At 42.5% G+C, this 24,142-nt stretch overlaps 1 protein-coding gene across 2 annotated transcripts in view; it reads left to right on the top strand.

Moving 5' to 3' along the window:
* The window catches only part of cbfb (core-binding factor subunit beta), a 99,887-nt gene that overhangs the window by 50,727 nt on the left and 25,018 nt on the right, over positions 1-24,142 (top strand). For both annotated transcript variants that reach the window (XM_063067402.1, XM_063067403.1), the window contains exon 4: positions 13,117-13,233. In XM_063067402.1, the coding sequence (XP_062923472.1) occupies positions 13,117-13,233 (117 nt within the window). The remainder of the gene's footprint in view (positions 1-13,116; positions 13,234-24,142) is intronic.

Here is a 24,142-nt window from a genome sequence, read left to right as displayed (position 1 = left end):
AAAACCATGAGGCTGGATCTGATCTTGCCAAGTAAGCATCAGGTCCCGCACGGCAATTCATGAACTAGAATCAGGACCAGAGCAAATTATGATACCAAGAGTTGGGTTTACGTTAGAACTTTTTACAAAGGGTGGTTCTGAACAGAATAGTAATCTGTCCTACATTCCATGATTTACTGAGATCTATTCTACATCGCCACTCTTCCCTGAGTTTACTGTCAGTGTAGCGGATCCTGGGATGAAGATGCATTCATTCTCCCCTCCTCCCATCCTTTTGTGTACCTGTTTCTCATGCCCTTCAACTCATTGATCTTTCATTCAAATATTTATTTATCTCACTTTAAATACTTCAAGTGAATATCACCCCAAGGGACAGAAATTTCCAGATATTTACTACCTCCGAAAGATGGTTCTATGCACCTCATTTTTTATTGACTGGCCTTTTATTTTGTAAACATGTCCTCTTGTTCAATATTCTCTACAATGTGGTAGGAGGTGGCTAACATAGCAAACAATTAGTAGTTTGCAGTGCTGTGCTCTTTCACTGCTTATAGAGGCTTCTGTGATCCTCATGGCTTTGAAGATCCTCATGGTCCCTGAAGTTTCACTTTTTGTGGGCATTAACTGACAAATTCTGCTTTAACAGTCTTGAGACTTCACATGTGCGATTCTTTGGGACAGTGTGGGCGAGCCTTCAGGGCCCGGATTGGCCTCATCAGTCACCTCCAGACCCACAGCCACCAATCTCCCATTTAACTTTGAAGCCATGGTCATCTTCGACTACGAAGGACGAACAACAACAACAATATCTAGCTGCCTCAACAGATGTTGTTTGACCAGTTGAGTTCTTGCTGCAGTTTATTTATGCTCCAGATCTGTCTACAGTCTCTTGCCTTCATTGTCAACTCTGAATGATTTAAAATGCTATATTTTAGTATACTTCCTTTTTAACTGTACTGGGTACAAGCTGTTAATGATTAAAGCCTTCTGATAATGTAGATGATTCAAGAGCAGGTGGGTGTAGTATAAGATATTATGAAGATAGCTGTGGTTTGTTGGTGGATGAATAGACAGATTCATGTGACTGAGAGTGAACGAATGAGTCAGAACTGTCTCCAAAGGAATGCAGCTCTTTGAAAGATTCCATTGGGGCTGAATAACTTGAGGGAGGGCAGACTGCTTGTCTAGGGTCTCAGCCATTTCCTGATGGTGTGGATTTGCTGCACTGATTCATGATCTCCAATTACAGAAGTCGTGGGAGGGTATGATTAGAATTGCTGCCGTCCCACAAAGTAGAGTTAATATGGGAAAAAGGCAAGCTTCTGAATATTGGGCTTGAAAGAAGAATTAGGATGTGGTGGAGCAGGAATGTACGGTTGATCGATTGGTCTGGTCATCCTAAATAGCATGCAGTCAGTTGTTAGGAAACATAGCTGAAAGAACAAGAACTCAGAAGGGAAGCCATAGTTTTGGGGATTCATTTCTTGGGGAAACAGACATGTTCTGTGGAGGAGAATAAGATTCCCAGATGGTTTGTTGCCTCCTAGATGCCAGGGTCCTGCACATCTTGGATCGAGATCAGGCGTTCTGAAGTAAAGCGTAAGTAGCCAGAGGTTGTGATCCACATCGGTAACAATGACATGGGTAGGATAGGTGATGAGATCCTGCAGAGTGAGTTCAAGAAGTTAGGTGCTAAGTTAAAGGACAGAACCTCCAGGGTTGTGATCTCGGGATTGCTATCCATGTCTCATTCTAGTGTGGCCAGAAGTGGGAAGATCATACAGTTTATCATTTGGCTAAGGAGTTGGTGGAGGAAGGAGGGCTTCAGATTTTTGGGTCATTGGGCTCTCTTCCATGGAAGACAGAACCTGTACAGAGTTGAGAGTTTGCACCTGAACCAGAGGGGGATTAATATCCCAGTGTGAAGGTTTGCTAGTTCTGTGCAGGGGTGGGCTTAAACAAGGGTTGTAGGGGGATGGGAACCAGAACACCAGAACAGATAGTGAAGTGGTTGTGGAGAAAGATGTTGTTAACCCCACATACAAGATCAGGAATCAAAAGGTTAAGCATGGTGGGTCGAATGTTCTGAGCTGCATATATTTCAATGTAAGGAATATTGTAGGAAAGGTGGATGTGCTTGGGGCATTGATCACAACACACAGAATTATGATATTGCAGCCATTCGTGAGACTTAGTTGCAGGAGGGTCAGGATTCGCGGCTCAATTTTCTGGTGTTCCGTTGATTTAGATGTGGGTTGAGACTCCAAATTGGAGAAACGGCAATTTTGATGGAATTAGAAAGGATTTGAATTGGAAGTGTAGATTGGGACAAGTTGTTTTCTGGCAAAGTTGTACTTGATAAATGGGAGGCCTTAAATAAAAATATTGAGAGTGCAGAGTTTGTATGTTTCTGTCAGAATAAAGGGCAAGGATAACATGTTTTTGAAACCTTTTTTAATATATATCTTTGGAGAGATATGGAGGCCTTGGTTAAGAAAAAAATGCATAGCAGCTAAAGGCAGGCAGGAACAAATAAGTTACTTGAGGTGTATAAGAAATGAAAGAACACTTAAGCAAATCAGAGGGGACAAAAGAATGTATGAGATTGCTCCAGGAGACGAGGTGAAGGAGAATCCTAAGGGCTTCTGCAGATATTAAGAGCAAAATGATAGTAAGGGATAAAATTGTTCCTCTGGAAGATCAGAGTGGTAATTTATATATGGAGTCGAGAGATGGGGGGGATCTTAAATGGATTTATTTGTATCTGTATTTGCTGTGTCTGTCTCCTGGGTCTGTAGATGTGAGGAGGTCAAGGGCCCTAAACAGATTCAGCGAGGTCAAGGCTTTATACAGGTTACAGAGGGGGAGGAGGTGTTTGCTGCCTTGAGGCAAATTAGGGTGGATAAATCCCCAGGGCCTGACAAGGACCACGTTAGAGGATAGCGAGGAAATTGCAGCGGCCCTAGCAGAGATATTTAAAACATTTTTAGCCATCGGTAGGATGCTGGAGGATTGGAGAATAGCTAATGTTATTCTGATGTTTAAGAAATCCTCCAAGGATAAGCCGGGAAACTGTAGATCAGTGAGCCTGACAGCAATAGTAGGAAAGTTATTGGAAGGTATTCTAAGGCACCAGATATATAAGTATTTAGATAGGCAGGGACTGGTTACGAATAGTCATTGTGACTTTGTGCATGTTAAGTCATTTCTTTCCAATCTTGGAGTTGTTTGAGGAAGCTAACAGGAAACAGCCATGCTCGCCACTTCTCCCTGCTGCCTCAACAGTGTTAGAGTTCCTCTCATCCCTACCTACCACCTCATCATCCTCCACAACTTCCAGCATCTCCAAAGGGATCCCACCATTAAACACATCTTTACCACCCTCCACCCTCTGCTTTCTGCAGGGATTGCTCCCTCAGTGACTTTTCTCCCACTAATTTCCCTCGTGGCACTTATCCCTGCAAGCAGCCTAAGTGCTACACCTATCCATTCACAGCTCCCTTACCTCCATTCATGGTCCCAAATGGCCCATCCAGGTGAGGCAGCACTTCACCTGCGAATCTGCTGGAGTCGTCTATTGTGCCCGGTGTCTGGATGCAGCCTCTTCTACGTTGGAGAGACCCGTCATAAATTAGGAGACGGCTTCGTCGAGCTCTTCCACTCCACCCACCAAAGGTGGAACATCCCATGGGCAAATATTTTAATTTCCATTCTTGTTCTGACATGTTCCATGGCCTTCCCTTGTGCCAAGATGAGGCTACCTTGTATTCCCGATGGGTAGCCGCCAACCTGATGGCATGAATATCAATTTCTACTTCCAGTAAAAGAAATATTCCCCCTCTTCTTCCATTCTCCACTCTGGCCTTTTACCTCTTCTCACCTCTCTATCACTTTCCCAGGTCCCTTTTTGCTATGGTCCACTCTCCTCTTAGCTTGCTTGTCCAGCCATTGAGCTTTCCCACCCACCTGGCTTCACCTACCACCTATCAGCTAACCTCCGTACCCTCCCCCCCATGTTTTTATTCTGGCATCTTCTCAGTTCCTTTTCAGTCCCGAAGAAGAGTCTCAGCCCAAAATGTTGACTTGATTTATTTCCATAAATGCTGAGTTCCTCCAGCATTTTGTGTGTGTTGCTTTGGATTTTCAGCATTGGCAAACTTCCTTAAGCTTTTGACTATTTGTCTCCATATTCTAGGGCTCAGGAAGGAAGGCAAAAATTGCTTTTTGAGCAATATTGTGTAGACCAGCAGGTACAGAAGCCTTCCTTGTACTTCACCTATGCTCTATCTCGAAACTCCCAACTATTTAGAGTTAACACTTTATTCCCTCCCTGAGATCTTGCCATTGAACTTGCCCTCCCTACTACCTGCTCTGTCAGCAGCCTACCAACAAAGGTTGCAACTGGCAATCAACCAGCCTCACATTCTGCTGGCCAGGAAATTGGAAAATATGTTAAATGAATTCTGCAGTTAAAATCTTCCAAGGCTTCTAGATTTCCTGAATGGCATGACCACAATTTCAAGTCCCCTTGCGCATCCTTTTTTGTAAAAGTAACTCCTGCAAATTTTAAGCAACATGCACAAAATGCTGGAGAGAGTCAGCAGATCAGGTAGTATCAATGGAAATGAATAAACAGTTGATGTTTCGGGCTGAGACCCTTCATTAGGATTGGAAAGGAAGGGGTAAGAAGGCAGAATATGAAAGTGGGAGGGAGGTAAGGAATACAAACTAGAAAATGATAGGTGGAGCCAGGTGGGTGGGTCAGATTTATGAAATGAGAAGCTGGGAGGTGACAGGTGGAAAAAGTAAAGGGCTAGAGAAGAATGAATCTGATAGGAAAGGAGAGTGGACCATGGGAGAAAGGGAAGCAGGAAGGGCACTGTCGGTGGGGGAGGGGGGTGTTGCTAAGCAGGTGGAGAGAAGAGAAGAAGAAATGGAGGAGCCAGAGTGAGGAATTGAAGAAGGAAAGGGGGAGGGGGAAAAACTGCCAAAAGCTGGAAAAATTGATGTTCATGCCATCGGTTTGGACAGAATGAGGCATTGCTCCTCCAACCTGCGAGTGACCTCATCATAGAAGTAGAGGAGGCCATATACTGACATGTAATAGGGATTGGAATTGGTTAGCCACTGGGAAATCCTGCCTTTTGCAGATGGAGCGGAGGCATTTGGCAGAGTGGTCCCTCAATCTACATCGGGTCTCACCAGTGCAGAGGAGGTTGCTTCGAGGTTGAGAGGTGACGGACTGAGACTTCGGAGGAAGTGTGTGTTTAGCAATTTTTTGCATAGACTGATGCTTCATCTTTCCTGTTAGGGTTTGTATATTTAAGATGAAGGAGATAGATAGATAGATATACTTTATTAATCTCGAGGGAAATTTGGTTTCGTTACAGCCGCACCAACTAAGAATAGAGCGTAAATATAGTAATACAAAAACCCCCAACAATCAACAACAAAATGCAAACTATGTCAGATGGAAAGTCCAGGACCAGTCTATTGGCTCAGGGTGTCTGACCCTCCATGGGAGGAGCTGCACGTTCAATGGCCACAGGCAGGAACGACCTCCCGTGCCGCCAAGTGTTGTATCACGGTGGAATGTGGCCGAAGTCCAACAGTAGAAAGTTCAATATCCAGTCTGCAAACACGTTCCTCGATCGTAATATGCCCCAGATTGCACCATCTGTTGTTAACCAGATCAGTAAGCACCCACCTCCTTTACGCTTACCGCTCTCAGTGCACTTCCGGTCAGCTGGAACGGTATTACCCACCGAACTCCTCTTCTCCAAAAGTCTCTGTTGTCTTGACCCGGTCCTCTTTCCTCGGCTTTGTGATCCTCCTCTGCATCCTCTGTGTGTTTTCCTCCGGATTTCAGCAGGGGTGTCCACTGCTCTGCTCACTAAACCGGCCAGTATTTGCTGGTCCGTGGAATACACAATGCGACCTTGCTTCTGTCCCGCGTGTCAGGATGTAACCATTTCTAGCGCTAAAGAAAACCCAAATAAAACTCTCCACCAGCATGTTAGAGAAGGTGCAGCTTCGACATGTTACCGTGAGGGGAAAAAAAATACAAAAAATAACGTAAATTAAAAAGTAAGAAGAAGAAAGTAAGAATAGATTGGAACGGCTGTACCAGGCTGCATGCACGACCGGCACATGCGCACTGACTAATGTGGCTGAGGGTATGTTGATGTGAAAGAGCTATGGTATTCATTAGAAAGATAGGATAAATGGAGTAGATAATTAATTCTGTGTATTTTTGTTTGTTGACGTTAAAACCTAGAAATATTTATTTCCTATAAGCAATTCTGTAGCCGATTAAACAGCCACAATATTGGGAGTCAAGGGTCTAAAGTATAGCTCAGCTGTCATTACGTAGTTGTTGGCACGTATGCAGTTATTCCTTTCCACCTCCGTAAAGTGGTATACAGTAACATTGTTTTAGTGATTCACTGGAACTTTTGTACCTTTTCAGTTCAGAAATGAAAACTTTTACCATTATGTCACATCTGGACCTGAAACTTTTAAGAGGTAAAAATCATGCTGGCAATCAATAATCTCATTTGGATATTACTCCAGCATTTTTCTGATTTATTGCCAGTTTACAGGAAAAACAATATTATTGAGATTATACAAAAATGTTGGAAATATTCTACAATCAGCCATTATCTGGAAAGTGAAGCTATTTTGAGATCGTTGCCTTTAACTTCATTGTCTCCTGCAGATGCTGCCCCTTTATTTTACATTTCCAAAATCTAATCTGAAGGATTTTTTCCTGCTTTTCCATGTAGAAGTTTTTTGATTTAGATTTTTTTTTGTTGCTACTTATTCTTAACAGTTAATGATATGTTTGACCAAATTTAAAATCAAATTGAATAATGAAGCAAGTGAGAAACTTAACTGCAGTAGAACACTAATTCTCTATCCAATCATTTAGAAGTCTTGATTGTTCGGCACCTGTCTCACTAGGTGATATGTGCTACTCTTTCTGTCCACTTGCTGGGATCTCTGTGCCTACAAACCCCTGAACCTTACCGTGGGTTCACTGAACTGTTGCTGTTTCACTTGCTTTTAGTAAAGTAATAAACTGATAGTCCCAAAAATCTGCTGGTCTTGCACCACCATAGTTCTCAGCATAGCAGATTTATATAATGGAGAATTCCACTGTAGTTATAACTTAAATGCAGCAGATCTCCACAAGTCAAAGGGAGTATGGCCAACAGAACTGGATGATGAGTTTACAGGAACCAGGCCCTGGTAAATGATTGAGCCAGATGCTGAACCGTCAGGATTTCTGAATAGTTGGATTGCAGAATAATGAAGGTTTACCATATTTCCAAAAACAAATTATGCTTGGGGGGAATAAGATAATTAGGTGAGCAAAAGGAATCCAAGTTGAACTTGCCTGATGCAAATTTAATATTGAAGGTTCAAAGGTTCATTTATTATCAATGTATGTATGCAGTAAACAACTCTCAATATTCACAATATAAATGTATGAATTGAAAGAAGCAAGATGTTCTGTCAGTAGATTTTGAGAACAGTGTTTTAGGTCATTCCACCTTGTCCATTGAGTTGGAGTATAGTTTAGAAAAGCCAGCATGTAAGGATGAAGTAGGGATATCTGGGAAATTTAATCTAAATCTCAGTAATACAACATGGAGGAAAATGAGTACATGCAGTGAATTGTGACTGATAAGATAAACAGTGTCTTGTAAGAAATGGTATTGAATTTGTTCCCATCCAACAAGTAGGATGTACTTGTGACTGAGGGGATAAGATGACTGTCAGAATATAGCCATAACATCATGATTCAGGACAGAATTGAGAGACAATTTGTTTAAATTCTGCCTTTATTATCACCTTGATGTGATTCAAGTGTGATGTTAAATGTAGGGATTAAATACGTAATCAGTTAAGACTTTAGACCAACTGGGAAAACCTGGTGTGAGATCAGAAAGGATCTTTCACAGAAAGGGTGGCAGGAAAGTGGAGCTTCTCCACCTTCCTCTCCCCCCCCCCCTTTTTTTTTTAAAAATGCTGTGGTTCAGTTAAACAATTAAGTTTATTGTTCAGTGTTATCATGGAATTGGGGCTAAAGTCTAATAACAGACATTTGAGCTGTTGTTCAATAGAGTATTGTGGAACTGGTTGAAATTAATGACAGGTTGGAGGAATTGGATAAAGTTCTGCTGCTTTTTTAAAAAAAGAACAATTAAGGTTGAGAAAGTGTTGTATATTACACCCATCCTGGGGCAATTAAATCCCTCCAAGCAGCGTTTGTAATAACGAAGACAAGGTGTTTTGTATCTGTTGATAAACAGCACCTTTGCTGAAATCCTCATCTGTTTTCAATGACTTGCAACTTGGCAAATATGAGGCAGGTATTGCCCATATTCTTAATTAGTGTGTAGATTAAGGTGGTGGGATGAATATTTGGCATGAAAGGCTGTTTCAGAGATGAATCATGAATCTTATTTTGACTCCATTCTTTTAATGCTGGATATAGAAATTACATTATGTACTTCATTTAATCCAACACTACCCAGGAGGAGTAGGAGTTCAGTGATTAATAATAATTTGAGGCAAACAATTATAAGGCTGTTTTTCTCCTCTTGCCTACCATAGTAAGAGCTTAAACAGTAGTATATCAAAATGCATATCTCTATGATCTGTCAGTAATTCATTCTTAATTTTGGTATTAATCTTTCAGTTGGTTGTAATTTAAGTTGAACTAGTTACTTGACTACATGATATCTGAGGAGGCAGACTATCCAAGCTCGCAGCTGAGAAGCATATCTGTTCTCATCTGTCTGTCTGTCTGTATCTTGTTTTACGGCGGTTGGCATCCAACTTAATGGTGCATTACCGCCACCCTCTGCTCCAGAATGTGCACTAGACATACATTCTAAATCCCTTCATATCTGTTCTCATTGATTGCACAGATGCATTTCTAGTTCACTGGCAATTACCTGATGTTGGTAGTCCTTCTACACAGGGTCCTTAAGCCTGCCTAGCTATAAAGCAACACACATCAAAGTTGCTGGTGAACGCAGCAGGCCAGGCGGCATCTGTAGGAAGAGGTGCAGTCGACGTTTCAGACCGAGACCCTTCTTCAGGACTAACTGAAGGAAGAGTGAGTAAGGGATTTGAAAGTTGGAGGCCTACAGCACCTCTTCCTACAGATGCTGCCTGGCTTGCTGCGTTCACCAGCAACTTTGATGTGTGTTGCTTGAATTTCCAGCATCTGCAGAATTCCTGTTGTTTGCGTTTCTAGCTATAAAGCAATTGCTTTATATTTTTCTTTCTGTACGGTCACTTCAACTTTGGGCATAGCAGGCTTGATTTGTACTACTTGACTCATACAGTAATCACATGCCATTTTACATAAGATAATTAGTTTGAAATGTGGTTACTAGAACACTGAGTACTGAAATAATGGAAATTTCTAGTGCTGTGCAACCTTTCAATTTGTTGCAGGTTAAAGTTATGACCACTTTAAAAAAATTTCTATTTCATTTGTCCAAAAAGAAGCCATTGATATAATTGATGTTGTATCCCTGACAATATGACATTCCAAACATTTAGAACTTAAGCAATAGACTGCTGTTATCTGCACTTTTTAGTAAACTTTTTCTTCACTATTCAAGTTCTCCAAGTCTAACGTTATGCTGGTGAGCCTTTGAGGAGAATTCCATATTTCATATTAGCAAAGTTTTTCCATTGATTTTTAGTTTTGCAGAGTTTGAATTAACTCAATGATGTGTGTGTGTGGAGGGGGGCAATCCCCAATTTAACCCGACCCCAATTATGGGACAATTTATAATGACCATTAACCTTCCAACCAGTATGTCTTTGGACTGTGGGAGGAAACAGCAACACCTGGATGAAACCCACATGGTCATGAAGAGAACATACAAGCAGCAGCAAGAATTTTAACCTGGTTCACTTGTACTGTAAAGCATTGTGCTAACCATTACACTACCATGCTGCCCAGGAGATTAGTGCTGAATGTATAAATGCATTAGGGTGTTTAGAGTTCAAGGAGGAAGAGGTGTCGGGTTTCCTAATGAGTATTTAGGTGGCCAAGTCCCCAAGGTCTGATGGGATTTACTCCAGGTTATTGAAGGAGGTAAGAGATGAGATTACTGGGCCCTTGACCAGTATCTTTTGCAGAAATCCCACCTCTCCCGGAAGTTCCGGGAGTCTCCCGCATATTGATAGCAACTCCCTGACGCCCGGAAATTATATACAATATCCTGGAAATGGATTTTTTTTTGAGAGGGAGAGGGAGAGCGAGCATCCTGATTGGTCTCTCTTCATGCTAAGAGTGGTCCCCAACCACCGAGCCACAAGGAAACGATATGATTTGGCGATATGAAACAATGAGTCAGCTGCACCTTTCCTCATTCCCTGTCACGCCCACTGTTGAACTTGACACACGCGAGGTTATTGCGCATGCGTCATCCATGTCAATGCGGGAAGAAGATCAACTCCTTGACCTTGCAAATGACAGTGGGCTGAAAAGTATGTTTGACATAACATCTCTGCTGGCATTCTGGATCAAAGTCAAGGCTGAATATCCTGAGATGGCCATGGAAGCACTGAAAACATTGCTTCCATTTCCAACATTATATCTCTGCGAAGCGGGGTTTTCTGCAATGAATGCAAAGAAAACTAAATTGTGGAATAGACTGGACATAAGGAACCCCCTTCAAGTATCGCTGTCTCCCATCACCCCTCGATGGCACCGTCTTGTTGCAGGGAAACAAGCCCAGGGCTCCCACTGATTCAGCGATATTGGCGTGTTGCAATGATTTTATATGTTCATACGAGGAAAATATGCGCTGTGTGTTTAATATCCAAGGGTTACTTAAAATGTTATGATGCTATTGACTTATAAGTGACTTATAATTGACTTGTCACTATTTTCATGCGAGGAAAATATGCGCTGAGTGTTTAATATTAAATTCCTTAGGTAAACCCTTTTAGAAAAGAAATTGAGTGTATTAGCCACTTATAAGTGACTTATAGTTGACTTATCACCTATATTCTGGTCGTGATTAACACCACCCCCGCCCCCAGTCGGCCAGTCTGCAAGAATATTGTCAATATTAAACTGGTCCGCGGTGCAAAAAAGGGTGGGGTCCTCTGCTAAGTAGACCTATCAGTTTTCTCTGTGGGTGGGCTTTACAGTCGACCTCAAAAATAATGAGTGTTGCTCACTGCACTTTATGCAACAGTGACTTTTCTATTGCTCATGGTGGGTTAAAATGTAAAAGACATGTTGAGATGAGTTTAACAGGTGTCATTCGTTCATTAGCACAGCTAACATTATTTAAGCTAGCTGGCTGGCTGCTAAGGAGCTACTCTATTGATGTCCTTCGTGATGAGGCCAAACTCCCTGTAGCGTTACTTAAAGTTGTAATAGAATAAACATGATAATATATTTTAATATCACATTTTCTGCATATACCCAACTTGGTTTACAGAGTAGACAAAATTGATTTAGACTAAACAAAGTATTATATACACGCTTGGAGGTCGACGGGGAGGGGGAGAGGATAAGGGGTTGCAGGGGTCAGGGGTGGTACCTCCCTGAAATGAGCTTTTGCAGGGTGGGATGTCTGCTTTTGTATCCTCTCCAGCCACAGGCAAGGTCCCTGAGGACTGGCGAGTGGCTAACATACATTTTTAAGATGGGAACAAGGGAAAATCCAGGGAATCACACATAGTTGTAGGGCAATTGCTGGAAAAAATTCTTAAGGATAGGATATGTGAGCATTTGGAAACCCATGACCAAATTAGGGAGAGCCAGCATGGCTTTGTGTGTGGCAGGTCGTGCCTTAACAATTTGATTGAGACTTTTGACAAGGTGACGAGAAAGATTGATGAGGGTAGGGCAGTGGATGTTATCTACATGTATTTTAGTAAGGTGTTTGACAAAGTTCCTTATGGGAGGCTAATTCAGAAGATTAAGATGTGTGGGGTCTGTTTAGATTCAGAACTGGATTTACATGAAAATCAGGAGGGTGGTGGTTGAAGGGACTTATTCGAGCTGGAGGTCTGTAATTTGTGGAGTTCTGCAGGGATCTGTGCTTGGACCTCTGCTGTATGTGATGTATAAAAATGACCTGGATGAAACTGTGGGTGGGTTAGTATTGTTTTTTTTTGCAGATGATACCAAAATTGGTGGAGTTGTGGATAGTGTAACAGACTGGCAAAGAATACAGCACGGTATAGATCAGTTGCAGATATGGACTGAGAAATGGCAGATGGAGCTTAACCCAAATAAATGTGAGGTGTTGCACCTCGATGGGGCAAATGCAAGGAGACAGTACACTGTTAAAGGGCCAGGTCCTCAACAGTGTTACTGAGCAGAGAGATCTTGAAATCCAAGTTCATAACTCCTTGAAAGTAGCTACACAGGTAGTAAAGAATGGTTATAAAAATGTTTGCTTTTATTGCTCGAGGCATTGAGTTCAATAGTCAATGTTGCAACTTCATAAAACTCTGCTTAGGCCACATCTGGAGTATTGCATAGAGTTCTGGTCACCCCACTATAGGAACTAAGTTGAAGCTTTGGAAAGGGTGCAGAAGAGGTTTACCAGGATGCTGCCTGGTTTAGAGGGCATGTGCTATCTCGAGAGGCTGGGTAAACTTGGGTTGTTTTCTCTGGAGCATCAGAGGCTGAGGGGAGATCTGACAGAAGTTTACCAGATTATGAAAAGCATAGATGGTGGGCAGATTATCTGTTTTCCAGGGTTGAGATGTGTAATATGAGAGGGGAAGCATTGAAGGTGAGAGGTGGTGAATATGTAGGTTTAAGGGGGATGTGAGGGGTAAGATTGATGCCTGGAATGCACTGCCTGGTATGGTGGAACAGACATACATTAGAGGCTTTTAAGAGATGTTTGGATGGGCACATGGATGTAAGGTAGATGGAGGAATATTGAAGTGGTGTAGGTAGGAGAGATTAGTGTTTGGGTGTTCTTGATTTGCTCTTTAGGTAGTACGGTACAACATTGTGGGCCCAATAGCCTGTTCTTGTGCTGTACTCTTCTAGGTTCCCTGTTTAATGTTAAGCTGTATTTTTCTAATTCATTCTTATTCTTTGTAAAGGTATTCCTGAAGGCCCCCATGATACTTAATGGTGTCTGTGTGATCTGGAAGGGCTGGATTGACCTCCAGCGCCTTGATGGCATGGGCTGTCTGGAGTTTGATGAAGATCGTGCACAGGTAAGCATAGTTAATTTCTAAAATTCGCTTTTTCAAAAAAAAACTTGTAGGCCAACTATTCATTTGGTGTAGAGGAATTATTTTATAAATATATTTGCGTATTTTTGACCCCCCCCCCCCCCCATTTGAAAAGTACTTGACTATTTGACTGTCAATTCTTGGCAATTCACATGTATAACAACACACATGTTCTTCAAAATTTCCCAATTTACGTATCAAATTCTAAATGTAGTGATTTAAATGAAATTTGGATTAAATGGAAAGTGCTTTGAAAAGGGTCATTCTCTCGGCCTGGTCAAATGAAGTTTTGTGGAGAGGACTAAATGATCTTGAGGCCTGCTATTGGTCAAATATTTAAATTTTCAAGGACATCATTAAAGGGGATGCCTCCCTAGTACCATGACTGGTATTTTGGTCTAGTTGGCATCTCATTAAATGAAAACAAAGCAAGTAGAAATTAGAATCAAGAATGGGCGGGTCATTCTTGTGGGACTGTATTACAGACCACATCACTACCCCATTCCCCCCACCCCCATAGTCAGCAGGAACTTGTACAGGTGTGTAGAGAAATTTATCGTAACTGTAAGAATAGTAAGGTTGTATTAGGGGGGCAATTTTAATTTCCCCAGTATTGTTTGGATCACCCAAAGTATTAGAGGGATGGATGAGGGGGAATCTGTGAAATATATCCAGGAAACTTCCAGAGTAAATATATAAAGGGCTTTACTAGGCAGTGTAAGTAATTGAAGTGGCAGTCAGGGAGTTCTTTGGCTTTATTGACCGTAATTCCGTTAGTTTTTAGATAATGATGGAAAGACCATAAGACATAGAAGCAAAATTAGGCCATTCAGCCCATCGAAACTCATCTGCTCTTCAATCGTGGTGGTTATTGTCCCCCTCAAGCCCATTTTCCTGCCTCCTTCCCATAATCATTGATGCCGTTACTAATCAAGAACTTATGAACCTCTGCTTTACCTATACCCAGTGACGCCTCCACAGCTGTCTGTGGTAATGAAATCCAAAGATTCTTGCACACCGGCTAAAGAAATTCCTCTTTGTCTCTGTTCTAAAGGGACCTCCTTGTAATCGGAGGCTGTGCCCTCTGGTTCTGGACTCTCCCACTATGGGAAACAATATCTCTACATCCACTTTATCTAGGTGTAATGCCCTGGGCTAAGATGTCTACAGCTAATGCTGTGGGGTATTTCATCTAGTAGCTTTCTGTAAAAGCAGTGTATCCTGCTGGTAGAATGTTTTGATTTCAGTTAAAGATAAGGGACATTAGGAATGTTGTCAGCCAATCAGGATGATGCAATTGGGAGAAGGTTCTAGAGAGCTGGGCAGAGAGATTTGTGACTAAACACTGGTGAGGTTTGTAGTGTTTTGGCGGGAGATGCGGGGGGGGGAGAATATCGGGAGAGATGGCCGTAGGATTCCATCTGAAGGGAAGTTGCAATTGCAAGGAGTGCTTCGCAAGACGGAGTCCAAGATAGGAACCTCTAGCAGTGATTTGTGATCAGAATTCAGCACCGTGAGTAATGGTTAATACCCAGCTTTTGGAAGATACGATCTCCAACGGCCATGTGCACATGTGGACTGGTTTAACTGTAATAGGTCCTTTTATTTTTTCTTAATAACTGTTTGATAAAACTGAAATTTATAAATATACTTGTAATTTTATGTGGTGTATGATCTGATAGAGTGACGTTGACCGTTATGACAACTCAATGGCACTCAACAACAATGATCTGCTATTCCTTGCTGACCGATAATTGTGTATGGGTAGTATTCACACATCATTCGCTCAATCAAGGTTCATTAATCAGAATGTCTGATAAGACTCATTCCCCCTCCCTCATTTGTTGAGCTGATCAGAGAAGTAAGAGAGGAGGAAAATATGGAGAAATGGGAGGCCTCCATCAGCAGTCCTCAGTTGTAGCCTCTGCTGAAGCGATCCCTGATGCCACACAAGTGAGGGTTTGCACAATGTAGTGCAAGCCGAGGTATCTCGGTTGACGTTACCTAGTGCTGCCACCAAGCGTGACAAGTGCGATAGGAAACCAGATCCACCTGTAGGATGTACTAAGCAGAGGGATGCTGTTGACAAGGGTCTTTTGACGAGGGAAGGGACAGGTATTTTCTGTTACAACTGTGGTGTGGATGGACATTTCAAGCAGTAATGTGAAGGACAGGAAAACCTTTGGAAAATAACCCAACAGTTGTTTAAACAGAAAAAATGTTGGGAAGCTCAGGGGAGAGACCCAGCAAGAGAACGGCCATGTATCTTGGAGAGAACATGTTTCCAATCAGTGTATAAAGGAAAACACTAAAGAGTAAAACCCTATTCCTGAAGGCTTAGTTTGGACCAAGCTTGGATGTATCGATAAAGATTGAGGGTACTTTTGCTAGAGCCATACTTGACACAAGTTCTCAGGTTACCCTACTCTACAGATCCTTTATTTGACATATTTACCATTGACTAGAAATTTGGAGCTTTAGTACTGATGATCACCCATGTGATGGTTACTTGTTGAAGCTGGAGTTTGCAGAAGCAGATGCTGGAGTAGCTGAGGCCCTTGATACATTAGTGTTGGCCTATCTGGATCTGGTTGAAAAAAGTGAAGCTTCCATTATTGTATGAACAAATACTCCCATTGTGAGAAGGCTTGTGGAAGCATGCAAGGAGAGATGGAGAGAATCTTTTGAAAACCTTATCCATTCACCCAGTGTTCAAAGCTGTTTTTGAGGAGGTACAAGTTCCTCCTAAGCAGGATGATGAGTGTAAACGGGGAGCTGTGTGGTGCACCCAGCCCAAACCCATTATGTTGAGTGCTGGGGAAGTAGCTAGAGTGACGGGAAACCCAAGGTTCCCTAGAATGCCTGATGTCGAAGCCCTCCTAGTGGATGCTCCAGAGGATCATGAAGAACCATGCTGACTTGCTGGGGTGCTAATGAGATCTGAACTGCAGAAACCTTTGGCTGAACATGTAAACAGGATGGCAGTGATTGTCAGAAACACCTCAAAGAGAGGTCACCCTCAGACATGGGACGCTGATGGCACATCTTTTCCTGGTGACTGTAATGTCCAGTTTTCCAGTGAGAAAACTGAGAGAGAGAGAGACACAGTCTCCTGGGAAAGTTTAGCAGCAAAGTCATTCAACTTTGGTGATTCCCTGATACCCGAGGGGTGGAAGAGGAGACTAAAGGAGAAGATGTTGAAGTTCGAAGATGTCTTTTCTATTGACGAGCTTGATGTGGGTTGCTCCAAAGTACTCATCCCACTCTCTGAGTGACACCCCTTTCAGAGAAAGGTCTCAAATGGTTAGCATCATTGGAGGTGGAAGATGCTTGGCAGCATCTGCTGAAACTGAAATAAGCTGGAATTATCACTAAGTCAGAGTCCCTGTGGGCCACCCATAGTGGTGGAGAGGAAGAAGAATGGGAAGGTACAAATGTGTATTGACTATCGGACACTGAACTGACATGCAGTCCCCAACCAGTATACTGTTCTGCAGATCGAGGATGCTCTGGCCTACCTGAGTGGTGCAAAATGGTTCAGTGTGTTGGACCCAAAGGGTTGGTATTATCAGGTACCCATGAATGAAACTGATAAAGAGAAGATGGCATTTATGTGTCCATTTGGATTTTTTCCGTTGGAAGGAATGCCCAGGGCACATCAGGAGCACCAGTTATTTTCCAACTTGTCATGGAGAAGACTGTTGAGGGCATCAGCTTGCTGGTGTACTTGGTTGATCTCGTAGTGTTGGGGTGTACACTGAGACGAGGCTACAGAAGAGGCTAGACCATCTGAAAGCTGAAGGGTTAAAACTCACTGGACAAGTGCCAGTTCTGTAAGATGTCAGTCAACTAAGTCAGGCACATAGTCTCACAGAATGGAGTAGCTATGGATCCATCTAAGCAGTGACTACATGGTCAAGGCCCAAGAATGTTGTGCCCTATGCTTATTCCTTGGATTCTGTCAGTGCTCCCTGAAATTTATGAAGGACTACTCCAAAGTAAGCCACCCTTTGAATCAGCTACTGTCTGGTTACCCATTCCTTGGGGAAGAAAGGGAGGAGAACAAAAGGAGAAGGCGGCAATGTTTATCTTAGCCCTTCAGATCCTTTCAGGAAAAGGCCTTTCAGCTGCTGACTAAGGCACCAATGTTGGCCTTTGCAAACCCCCCACCGATGCCAGCCGTGGGGGTTTAAGTGGTGTTCGTTATCAGGACCAGAGCAAAGGGTTGAGACCTGTTGCTTTCAGCAGCCAGAGACTGCCACACTCCGAATGAAACTTCCCTATGCTCAAATTAGAATTTCTGGTATTGAAGTGGGCTGTGGTGGATAAGGTAAGTGATTATGTGGTGCCAAGTTCAAGATAAGGACTGGCAACAATCCATGGACCTCGGCGAAGTTGGATGCCACAAGTCATCACTGGTTGATGGCGTTGTCTGCTTATGATTTCAGCTTGAAATATCAGCCGGGGAGCTGGAACATTGGGGATGTGTTGTCCTGACATTCACATGAGGTGCCGGGAATGGATGGAATGTGGGAGGGCATTCATGCCTCTGGTGTTAAAGCAATGTGCCAAGTTTTCCACAGTGGGGAAATTAGAGTCAAATCTATGGCATGATAGAGTTGTGGATCATTTGGGAGTTTCTGGTTGTGCTATTTCACAAGCATATTGCAACTTGACCATTCTGGATGCGAAGCGGTTGCCTGCCTTGAGTTCTGCGGAATTGGCGGCAGCCCAGCAAGACTACCTTTGTCTGGGTGCCATTTGGTCATCTGTAGTCAAAAGGGATATGGCCCAAGTTGAAAAGACGAAGCAACCTACCATACCCCTACTGAAGAGGAAATGGAACAAACTGGAGTTGAGGAGCGAGGCTCATGTCTCCTCCAGACAGCCCTGTGGTGTTGTCTGAGAAGGATTGGAGGAATGCGTTAGTCATTTCATGCAAGTCATTTGGGGTTTGATAAGACCTGCAGATTGGTCTGAGATTGGTTCTATTAGCCCCTGAATGAAGCCTGAGGTAAGTTGTGCATCTGATGTATTCAGAGGAAGACGCTGCTCTCGAGAGTTGCTCCATTTACGGTGTGCAGAGCCACTTGATTTAGTGTGTGTGAATTTCTTATCCATAGAACCTGATTCCAGCAATGCTGCAAATGTCTTGGTTATTACTGATCACTCACTACATGTTCAATCCTTCCCCACAAAGAATCAGAGGGCATCCACAGTTGCAAAAGTGTTATGGGAGAAGTAGTTTGTTCATTATGGCCTCTCAAGAAGAATGCACAGTGATCAGGGAAGGGATTTTGAGAGTCTGCTCATACTTGAGTTATTGATCATGCTTGGAGTCGAGAAATCCAGTACTGCATCCTATCACTCTCGGGGTGATCCCCAGCCTGAAAGTTTCAACTGGACATTGGTAGACATGCTTGGAACCCTGGATATCAGCAAAAAGAACAAATGGAGTCAGCATATTGGACATTTGGTTCACTTCTACAACTGTACAACTGTAAAGCTACCAAATACTCGCCATATTATTTGATGTTTGGGTGTGAAGCAAGATTGCCTGGAGATCTGTTTTAGAACCAGTGGTGAAGACTTGCTACAGAAGACTTATCTCAAGTATGTGTCTGACATGAGGAAAGAACTGCAAAAGGCTTATGAGCTAGCAGCAATCTCTGCTACCAAGCAAAATCAGGGAAACAAGGAGATATGATCAAAAGATTGGGTTCACTTAACTGATGTCTGGAGACAGTTTTAATAAGAAATTTGGGGCTACCAGGGAAGCACAAATTGGCTGACTGTGGGTATCTATGCCTTATGTAGTGGAGAGCCAGATGGTAAATGTGCCAGTTTTCCAGGTGAAGCCAGAAGATGCGAATTGCTCTGTCAAAATTCTCCATCAGGATCACCTTTTACCCCTAAGGCAGGAGATATGTATTGACCCAGAGCCTAACATGGAACCTACACGTAGGTGAACTCTTGCACAGTAAAAGAACAGAAAAGCAATCTGCAGAAAGACCTGAAAAGGACCCAAGCACCAAATGCTGTATGGACTCAGATGATGAGGAAATTGGGTGTGGTATACATTACTTTGTGCAAACTCCCCAAGAATTGATGAAGAGATTCCTGAATCTCTCAATCCTGGCTCGGTTGTAGCGGGGTAGCGGAGAGGACAAGCAGAAGATAAGCAGACATCATGCTAGACAGTGAGGGGAAGCTGGGCTCCAATGTAATTGGGGATGGACAAAGGAGAGTCAGTCAATGTTGGTTACTTGAATTTTCAGAAGGCCTTCATGGAAGTCCTGCACATGAGACAGTTTAATAAGACAACAGACAATGGTATTACAGGAAAGGTTCTAGCATGGATAGAAACTTGGCTTGCTGGCAGGTGGCAAAGAGGCAATAAAGGGGCACTTTTTTGGTTGGCTGCAATTGATGTGGTGTTCCACAAGAGTCATTGATGGGACCACTTCTTTGTCAGTGATCTGGATAATGAAATAGATTTTGTGGCCAAGTTTGCAGGTGATACAAGGTGGTGGAGGGTCAGGGAGTCTGAGGAAGCAGGGAGTCTGCAGAAAGACTTGAACAGATTAGGAGAATGTGCAAGGAAATAGCAGATGGAATGCTGTTTAAGGAAGAGTATGTTCATGCACTTCAGTTGAAGGAATAAAAGTGTAGACTATTTTCTATACAGGGTGCAAAATATGAAATCGGAAGTACAATGGGTCTTGGAAGTCCTTGTTCAGGATTCCCTAAAGATTAACTTGGAGGTTGAGTCAGTGGTGAGGAAAGCAAATGGAATGTTACCATTCATTTCAAGAGGACCAAAACTTAAAAGCAAACATGTAATGCAGAGGCTTTATAAGGCATTGGTCAGAGCACATTTGTAGTACCGTGAGTAGTTTTGAGCTCCTTATCTAAGAAAGGCCATACTTGTTGGAGTTTCAGAAGAATGAGGGGGTATTTCATTGAAGTTGATCAAATACTGAAAGGACATGCAAGGCTCTCACTGATTCATATGCAAACTTGGCTAGATAGCTGTCTCTGCTAACAGCCACATGACTCAGCGGTGAGGAGGCCACCTTTCACACACAAGATGCGTCTAGGGGCGGTATGATTTTTGGGGTTCAACCAAACTGGCAAGTTGGGATGTTCCAATTAACAGAACCTTGATTTGAGCAAATACTATGGAAATACTGCCCGTACACAATTATCAGTCAGCAGGAAATAACAAATCATACACCGCATAAAATTACAAAGTATATTTACTAATTTCAGCTTCATCAAAGTTATTAAGAGAAAGATTAAAAAAAAATAGAAAGGCCAATTACAGTTAAACCAGTCTAAATGTGCACATGGAGCTTACATCTTTTACCCAGTAAAAAGCTGGGTATAACCATGGTGGTGAATTCTCATCACCAATTACCATAGAGCTTCTCATCTTGGACTCTATCTTGTGAAGCACTCCTTGCAATCATATCTTCTCATCGGGTCGAATCCTACAGCCATCTCTCTCGATCTTGTCTTCTCTGCATCTCCCGCCAAAAGACCACAAACCCTATTCAGTGTCGGTCACAAATCTCTCTCTGCCCAGTTCTCTAGATCCTTCTCCCAATTCCATCATCCTGATTGGCTGACACAACATTCCTAAGTTGAACATCATAGCCCCTTACCTTTAGCCAAAACAAAAACATTCTACCAAAGGGAAACACTGCTTTTGCAGAAAGCTACTAGATGAAATACCCCATAGCATTGGCTGTAGAAATCTCAACCAGGGCATTACATTCTCTCCCACTTAAAATAGTCATGTCCTCATGACTTTGAAACTTATCAAACCATTAGTAATAACACAGTATTCAAATGAATTTTGTGATTTCAGGACTCCCAATCCATTTGTAAATAGCATTAATATATCTCACTATTCGGATAGACACAACAGCCTTTCCCCAATGTGTCATATGCCAGCCTGTCTGGGGGTTTCCTGACTTCTTAACTCATCTTCAGCCTGAGGCACTCCTTGGAATTGTTCTGGTTAATTGGCAAAGCCTCCCCCTGTCCATTACTCATGACTTCCTGTCACCTAACTGAGTTCAGCTTCATCTCCAATTACATTGGAGCCCAGCTTCTGACAGATTTGTCAGACAAGATCTCCCCTAAGGAAACCATATTGACTTCAGCCAATTTTATCATGTACCTCCAAGTACCCTGAAACTTTCCTCATCCTTAATGATGGACTCTAACATCTTGTCAACCACTGAAGTCAGGCTAGCTAGCATGCAATTTCTTGTCTTTTGCCTCCCTCCTCAAAGAGTGGAGAGAGATTTGTAATTTTCTAGTCCTCCAGAACTATTTCAGAATTTAGTAATGATCTTTCAAGAATCACTAACACCTTCACAATTTCTTACAGCTACTTAGGGGTAGCAGATGGCCACATTCAGATCACTCAGCTTCCTAAATGCCTTCTCTTTGGTAATAGTGACTACACTCACTCCTGCCCCCAATAAACAGATTTCTGACATGCTACTGGTCTTCCACAGTGAAGACTGATGCAAAATTCTCTAGGTTTTCACTATTCCTGTAAGATAGTGGCGTGCTCAAGATGCAGTAGCTGCTATGAGTTAGCCAAAGTTGTTAATATCTTTTTAAATGCTGTTTTTATGATTGTAAGATACCGCTGGACATTAAGAACTACAAGTACTTCAAATCTATCCCATCAGCAAGCTTTTGAAATGGCAGAGGAGCTGGAGGTGGTGTGGACAATGTTGCTCCCTGCTACCGAGAGGCATTGAAGTTGGTGTGTGAAGGCGGTATACAGTCTTAACAGCGAGTGATTCTCTTAGTCACTTGTGATTGCAAGACTGTTGAACTTTGGTAATGAGGAATGCCACCAGCCCGGTTCACTTGTTTGTTGGTGGGACATGATGGCAGGAGGAACTTCATGGCCTCAATTGTAGCATGGACTAGGCCTTGTGCTGCGGAGTCACCTGTTGCAGCTGCCCTGGAGAGGTGACACCATAGTATATACATATACTATGTGACTTGTATATGACTATAAATATTATTTTGTCCCCAGAGGAGCGCTGTTTCTTCTCATGGATATTCATGTATGGTTGAATGATGATTAAACTTGAAATTTGATTGATTTTTGCTATATTTTATGCCCTTCCTTTGCTTTTATGCTGCCTTTGACTTCACTTGTTAGCCATGGAAGTTTCCAGAATTGATCATCTTTTAGTCACAACTCAAGTGAAAATTCATGGCTTCTCTTAAGAATTTTATATTGTAATTGAAAGAGAACCATGTAACTGATCCTAAGTATATTGATTATAATAATATTTGGTATTTGCACATTCTACACTCAACAAGTATACCACTGGATACTATTGGGGTGAATGACCTAGCAGAGTAAAGTCACAGCAGTCAGGTCTCTGGTACTGATTCTAGCTTTGTGACTCAGAAGGGAAGGGGGAAGAAGAGGCAAACTGTGGTGATAGTGGATTTGTTGGTTAGGGGAACAAAAAGGAGGTTCTGCGGGCGAGAACTAGATTTCCAGTTGGTATGTTGCTTGCCAGGTGCCAGGGTCCAGGACATCTCAGATTAAATGGGAGGGTGAGCAGCCAGAGGTCGTGGTGCATGCAGGTACCAATGACATGGGTAAGAAGAGTGACAAGATTCTGCAAAGTGAATTCAGGAGTTAGGTGCTAGGTTAAAGGACAGGATCTCCAGGGTTGTGACCTCAGGATTACTACACTTGCTAATGAGGCCAGAAATAAGGAAGATCATTCAGATCAGACAGGAGTTGGTGTAGGTTGAAGTGTGTCAGATTTTTGGATCATTAGGCTCTCTTCCAGAGAAGGTGGAACCTATACAGAAGAGATGGTTTGCACCTGAATTGGAAGGGGATCAATATCCTAGCAGGGAGGTTTTGCTGGTGCTGCATGTTGGGACTTAAACTAAAGTTGCTGGTGGATGGGAACCAGAGTGCCAGAACAGAAAGTGGAGAGGTTCTGGAGACATGTTTAAGACCTCAGGCAAAGTCAGGAATCAAAAGCTTGAGCATGATGCAGCTAATGTTCTGAGCTGCATATATTTCAATGGAAGAAGTATCATAGGAAAGGTGGATGAGCTCAGGGCATGGATCCACGTATGGAATTATAATATCATAGCCATTAGTGAGACTTGGTTGCAGGACTGGCAGCTCAATATTCTGGGGTTTTGATGTTTTAGACATGATAGAGCAGGAGGAATTAAAGGGTGAGTGGTGGCGTCACTAGTCAGGGAAAATATCATGGCAGTGATCAGTCAGAACAGATTGGAGAACTTGTTCAGTGAGACTTTAAGTGGGACTGAGGAATAAGAAAGTTATGACCATGTTAATGGAGCTATATTATAGACCACACAACAGTCCGCTGGATTTACAGGAACAAATTTGTTGAGATCGCAGACTTGCAAGAAACATAAGGTTGATATAGTAGGTGATTTTAACTTGCCACATATTGACTGTGACTTGCATACAGTAAAAGGACTATAAAATGGAATAGTTGGTCAAATGTGTTCAAAGAAGTTTCCTTAATCAGCACATAGAAGTCCCAATGAGAGAGTGTGATACTTGACCTGTTAGGGAATGAAACCGGACAGGTGACAGAAGTTTATGTATGGGAACATTTTGAATGTAGTGATCATAATGCCATTAGTTTCAAAGTAAACATGGAATAAGATGGGTCTGATCTGTGGGTTGAGATTCTAAATTGGAGAAAGGCCAATTTTGATGGTATCAGAAAGGATGTGGCAAGTGTGGATTGGCATAGGCTGCTTTCTGGCAAAAGAGTACGTGATAAGTGGGGGGGCCTTCAAATGTGAATATTTCAGAGCACAAGACTTTCATGTGCCTGTCAGA

Source organism: Mobula hypostoma, chromosome 14, assembly GCF_963921235.1.
Source record: "Mobula hypostoma chromosome 14, sMobHyp1.1, whole genome shotgun sequence".
Lineage (NCBI taxonomy): Eukaryota > Metazoa > Chordata > Chondrichthyes > Myliobatiformes > Myliobatidae > Mobula > Mobula hypostoma.
The sequence above is the reverse complement of the archived record's forward strand: the minus strand, read 5'-3'. Positions and strand labels throughout refer to the sequence as shown.